The 6086-nt window shown below is 49.4% G+C and overlaps 2 protein-coding genes across 2 annotated transcripts in view; both read right to left on the reverse strand.

The window, feature by feature from the left end:
- Positions 1-139: 139 nt before the first annotated feature.
- On the reverse strand, positions 140-643 carry BP5553_02583 (putative gcn5-related n-acetyltransferase protein; the record flags this gene model as incomplete). The annotated part of the gene is made up of 1 exon (XM_032011206.1): positions 140-643. One exon carries the CDS (start codon positions 641-643, stop codon positions 140-142), a length of 504 nt encoding a protein of 167 aa, XP_031870899.1.
- A 1455-nt stretch (positions 644-2098) lies between these two features.
- The window catches only part of BP5553_02584 (ARM repeat-containing protein), a gene marked incomplete at both ends in the record, with an annotated part of 4466 nt that continues 478 nt past the window's right edge, over positions 2099-6086 (reverse strand). The window contains 4 exons of the mRNA XM_032011207.1: positions 2099-3465; positions 3522-4347; positions 4401-4602; positions 5516-5970. Of these exons, the coding sequence (XP_031870900.1) occupies positions 2099-3465; positions 3522-4347; positions 4401-4602; positions 5516-5970 (2850 nt within the window). The remainder of the gene's footprint in view (positions 3466-3521; positions 4348-4400; positions 4603-5515; positions 5971-6086) is intronic.

Raw genomic sequence — 6086 nt, forward strand, 5'->3', positions numbered from 1 at the left:
TGTCGGATCATATCTGCGAGTTTTATTTTGGTTCAAGAGAAGCACCACCAGGGGCTTTTTTCTACCAGCGACTGCGAAGCACCGTACAGCCTTAAACTTAGACAAGCCTAAATAAATCTCCATCGCCAGTTGGCTGATGTCAAACTTGACTATTCTGACGCTCGAGATAAGTGGCATCCTCTCCGTACCCGCGCAGCTTCTCCGACAAAACCGCATCAACCGTCTCGCGCTCGAATCCGAAGCGGCCCCAGAACGATGTGGTACCGTAGACGGAGACCAAGCAAGTCGTTCGATAGCGCTGGGCGACAGTAAGGAGCTTGCCGATACACGCTGCCGCGAGGCTTTGTCCGCGGAGCCTGGGCAGGATGGCGAGGTCGTGGATGTAATACTGATCTGCGTCAGGGGCGATCTCTCCGAGTAGACTATCAAGGGCGGGCGGCTGGCGGTGGCGGATGGGATGCGAAATAGCATATCCGCAGATCTCGTTCTTGTCACCCTCCTTGAGGACGAGGCAGCCGTCCGGGAAGAGCTTCACGCGCTCTGCAAAGACGTGTTCGCCCTCTGGTAGATCGGGATGGATCTCGTCGGCGACACGTAGAAGGCCCTTGATGTCGCCAACGGACATTTTACGCCAGGCAGCCATGGCTTTTGCACTGTTTTGCTTTCCTCGCGGGTAGGTGGTAGATAGAATGGTAGGAGCTGTGGTAATAGGGCGCGAATTGTAAGAGGAAGGAAGAAGCAATACCTAGGTAGGACGATCGCTTTTAGTTTTGCCCGTTGGCCACCTAGCCGGCAGGTCCGCCAACTAACCGCCTGTCCAATTAACACTACTTTTTTATACAGTAACCCTACTCGGCGAGTTCGACGGATAGTGCTGTCGAAGTGCACGTAAATAGATAGAACCGCAGGTAAGTAATAGGTGACGGGTGATTCTTGGGGAGGCATAGTAAAAAGTAGAAGTAAAAATATGTTGGGCATGGCTGTTAATATCCTTGGTTTATAGGATGATTGAGTCCCAAATCTCCAAATGAATATGTAATAGATACATACACTTCACGTCATCACATCAAAACAAACACCAAAGATTGTATCAACTTTTCATTTTGAGTTTCTAGTTACAAGGTGATCGGCTGCTTTAAAATAAAGTGATCCGCCCACGAAAAAAAGCAGCAACCAGAGTACCCCCAGATAGGTGAAAAGCAACGAGGGAAATAATAATATGATCATAATAAGGGGGGTGCCTCTCTTCATGTCTATGCTGGGCTTCAAGAAAGCTCTCCTGCTGCAAGCAGCAGCGAGAGAAAAATTCGTTAAATGACGCTAATGTATGCCCACCACGAGAGAAAAAAACTCTAAGATGTGAACCTTCCATTTTTCCGCCAGATAAAGAATAGGGATGGATACAAAAGTAGCATCGATTCTTGAGCCAAGTTCATAAATGAGTACCGAGTCTGGTAATCCTGAGCTTGTAAGGAGCAGAAGGAAAAGCAGATCGCCACTGATAGAAAAGAATGTGCAGATATTTTGTGAACACAATATGTCTGCTCATAGGCTATCGAAGTGAATAAACCCATTTGACATATGTCGAAGAGAACGCAAGCCGGAAAAGGAAAAATTTGATTGAATTGCAAAGGGTGAAATGAGGTCTATGCCTTGGGCCGAGTTCAGTACAGGTACAGGTTGAGCTGCGCAGTCCGCTCATATTGTACCCTGCGCCGAGAGAATTGTCGTGTCGAATCGTGCCGAGATCTTTTGGTATCATGTTTTTTTTTATGGTACAAGAGGCCGCTGAAATAATGCTGAAACCGTCTTCGTGGCGCATGCGACTGTTATTGACGATAGAATGCAAGGGGAAGGCCTGTACTGCTGCAGCCCCTATGAATGCTAGTGTAACACAAAGGGCCGTAAATATCGTATGTGAAAAAGTTTTCGAAATTGTGAGAGCTGCCGGCAAATACCGGTGACAGATCTCAGCCATGAGATTTCAAATATGAATATTGGGAATCCCTTGGCTTTGAAATTTATTGTCGTTCCTCGTACCGTTACAAGCGTAAAGATCATATCGTCATGACGAAGGAAGAGGGAAGTCGTGTGTGTTCTAAACCCAGCCAGCGGCGCCATTGGAGCCACCGTTTTGACCAGCACCATTTGCGCCAGTAACGTTGGGACCAGATCCATTTTGGCTAGAACCTCTACCATAGGTGGGAGGGAAGTATGGCTGGGCGGCTTGGGGACTGGCAAGTTGATCGCTGCCGGGGAAGCTGCCGCTAGGAGACTGGACAGACCGAGGCGATACAATAGCAAGCCCGTTCGCAGAAGCGCTGGTAGGAGTATAACCATTTGTATAGTTACCCGCAGGGCTGGTAAAGCTACTTGCTGAAGCCGAAGCATTGGAAAGGCCTCGCTGGTGACGAACAGGAGTGGCGGTATTAACCTCAACCTCGCTGGGAGTTGCCTGTCCACTTGATGGACCACTGCGGCCTTCGCTTCCTTGGATCTTGGCCTGGATGCGCCGACCATACGGGGTGGTGCGGATAGCAGGGAGATAAGGGCGGATAGCCTCGATTAGACGGGTCTTCATGGTTGGACTAGCATAATCAAGAGCGGTTTGGATGACATAGTTGGCAAAGGAGTCGCGAAGGAGGCGGTCGAGTTCGGTGGGCTGGAGCATCTCCTCAATCAACATATCCTTTGAGGGCTCCTGGGCACAGCGAAGACATTTTTCAATGACGTTGGAGCTGAACTTCTGCTTGGAAAGCTGTCCAACCTTGCCCTGGAACATGGCGACAAGCGGCTCTGTGAAGACCGGCTCGTTTAGATCGAGGATGTACTGAACAACATAGTTGCCGAATGGATCCTGAACCAGGGTATAAGCGTTGTTGGAGATTTGTCTGATCAGCCAGGCCTTCTGATCGCCCGAGGCATGGTCAATGCATCGCTGAAGGACACAGCAACCATGACGATGGGTGCCAACCTCAACACAGTGACGTCCAACTGCTTCAAAAATGAAATGGGCATCGGCTGGGGAGAGCTTGTTCAGGCATTTCTGGATGACGTGGTTGCCATTCAGGTCCTGGATGAGCTCAACAACTCTGTGTCGAAGAGCACCAATGATTGTATGGATTTGACCAGGGGTGGAGATGAATTCAATCATTTTCTGCAAGGCTCTAGTACCATGCTGATTGAGAGCGATGCGGACAAGGTCGTGGGAAGCATTCTCGATTAGGACAGTGCGCTCCTCATCATTGCAGTACTCCAGCAGCTTTTGACAGAGGTAATTACCGAAGGGGTCGGTCATCAATTCAATGACGTGCTGGTTTGTCTCCAACCAAATCATGTGCACCTGGTCGGGGTTGCGGTCCTCGAGCTTCTTTTGGAGATATCGGCATCCATGCTGGTCCTTGCAAAGGGTATAGATCTCTCCACCAAGTTGTTCGAGGGCCATGTTTGCAAATCGGTTCATAGCTAAGAGTTGAGTTAGTAAATATAAGCAGAAGGATCGTGAAGAGAAAGAGCCTTACCTTCACCATCATTCTGTCGGCGCTGCTGGATAACCCGTGCTTGGCTATCACGAGGAGCAGGTTGAGGATAAACACCACCAAAATTTGCATAAGGATTATGGGGAGAGTATATTGGCTGGCTCAGCTGCATGTTCTGCATTCCAATGGACATCATCTGCATATTGTAATTGTTGTAGTATCCAGGAACAGGGTAGGGCTGTTGTCCAGTTGGGGAGGTCATTCCATTTGGGGTCTGTGCTTGAGACGCGCCTTGAGCCAGAGAAGGACCGAAAGGTGGAGCGTTGGCTTGTAAAGCAGACTGGATAGACTGATAGCCTCCGTTCTGGGCATCCCGCAGTGTGTTGGTCTCGTTCGAGGGCATTTCGCGACTGAGCCTATTCATGGCATTTGGAGGGATACGGCCCAAGCTAGCGTTGTGGTTGTGCAGATGCTGCTGAGCATGGGAGTTGGGGGTCGTGTTAACACTCGAGATACCATTGTTTGCCGATCTCATAGTAGGAACGTCGTTGGCGGAGTACGAAGACTGGAGCTTGGGTGGAGTAGCTTGAGTTGCCTTTGGGGGAGAAGAGACCTGAGAAGTAGACTCCTGAGAACCATCGAAGTACTTGAGGTCAAGTGAGTGTCGATAGGATGGACGGACGCTAATCGGAGACTCGGGCACATTCGATTGCGAGGATGAACCGTTTGCCTGGCTGGTGGACATAGGAAGGCTCTGTTGGGATTGAGTCGATCTGTGCCGGGCAAACGAGCCCCAGCCGTTAGAGTTGCCTTCCGGGCCAGGGGATTGCGACAAAGCCAAATCGAGAGCAGCCGAGGATGCGGAAAGCTGCATATTGGCGGTTAGTGGATATACCATCGCAGAAATAGACGTTTGCTTACCAAACCGGGGTACTCCTCGCGACGAACAAGAATGGGAAACTTGTCGTCGGTCGCATTCATCTGCAGGTAGCTCGTCACATTTGGAGAAGTTGGAACCTCGTCTTCTCCGAAGAGGAAACGGGTGGTATTGCTCGGGTCAAGAGACAGCATGTCGTGCATACCGTTGCGGGATTTGGTGACCGGCATTGAGTATCTGTTAAGACTGCTTGGGTATTAGTAGCTGATAATAAATTGTTGCGGAATGAATGATGCAGCAAGATAGAAGATAAAGATGAGACAGATCGAAATTGCTTGGTATTTGGAAGCCTCGTGCAATAGACCAATCTTACTTGTAATACGGAGGGTGATGGCCACGGGAAGACATGCTTACGGCCAAGCGTAATTGGGACCGAAAGTGAAACGGGTATAATTGTTGCTTGATCTTGAAAACCGAGGCTTGGTAGATCGATCTCGCTTGAAACGTCAAAGGCGACTAGCACCCAAGGAATTGATTGTAGTAGCAAGCGGAGCAATAGAGGTTGGAAGGTGAAAGAGGTTGAAGGTCAAAGAGGTTGAAGGTGAAAGAGGTTGAGGTTGTGTTTTGCAAAGAAGAATATGTGTGGGAGAAAGTGTTGTGGGTTTGAGGAAATAGAGATATGGGAGGTTGAGGTGGAAGGTCTGCGAATGGAAAAGCCGCGCGGGGATAAAGCGGGGACGAAAACAAACTCGCTCATCGAGTTTGATCAGACGGTGTGAATCATCAGACGGTGAATCTTCAGACGGCGGATCTTCAGACGATGTCATAGATGCTGGCATCCTAGTGCCTTAGATATCCTATTTCCAAATATTCTCTTTTGGTAATAGCGTCATGAAGTTCTCCCGAGGACGAAGGGTTCCTTGCCAAATTAATTTTACCAAAGCAGGCAGCTTTGTAAACAGAGATATCACTGGATATCAAGTGGTACTCTTATGTTCAGAAACGTGACATTTTCAGGGGGTGAATGTTCGGACGAACCCGCAACCGAGCCAACTAGCTCAGAAAGACGGACGAAATGCTATCCTAAGCTATGAAACCGGGTATTCATTGTTTGGAGCCGGCAAAAGTCAATAATAGCAAAAGGAAACTGGGTACGTACGCGTTTGTAGAGCGATGGCTGGTCGGATCCTGTCTCACAGCCTCCTCCTTCTCGTCTTCGTCGCTGTTGCGTCTAGATCCAGGAACAGATCTGGAGGGCAGCTTGTCGTCCATGGCTCGAGATTGTAGGGACATGGATTGTGGTGAAGTAAGCTGAGAGCCTGATCTGCCTGGTCGGTTGTACAGGCCAGGAGGAGAGGTAAGGCTGGAAGTTGAGTAACGGTTTGGGCGGGAGAAAACGGAGGGAAAGCCTGAGGTCGATTCGCGGTATTCCGGGGGTGTAGTTGGTTCAGATTGGTGCCCCCCGGGTGAGACCTTTGTTCGGCCAAGATCTTCCTGCATCTGAGCAAGCTCTTGCTCCTCGCGGCGTTGCTGCAAATCAAGCAATTGCATCTCAGCCTCAAAACGCCTCTTCTGCTCCCGCAATCTCTCGTATTCGAGTTTCTTCTTCTCTAACTAGTTGAATTGTAAGCTTAAGTCTCACTTTGTTGGGGTTCGAAAGCTCTGGTAGAGGCGGTATTGGTATATTGAAGTTGAACAAGCAAAGTGTTTTTTGAAAGGGAAGGGGGGGG

Source organism: Venustampulla echinocandica (genome assembly GCF_003357145.1).
Source record: "Venustampulla echinocandica strain BP 5553 chromosome Unknown scaffold_1, whole genome shotgun sequence".
In the NCBI taxonomy this organism is placed as follows: domain Eukaryota; kingdom Fungi; phylum Ascomycota; class Leotiomycetes; order Helotiales; family Pleuroascaceae; genus Venustampulla; species Venustampulla echinocandica.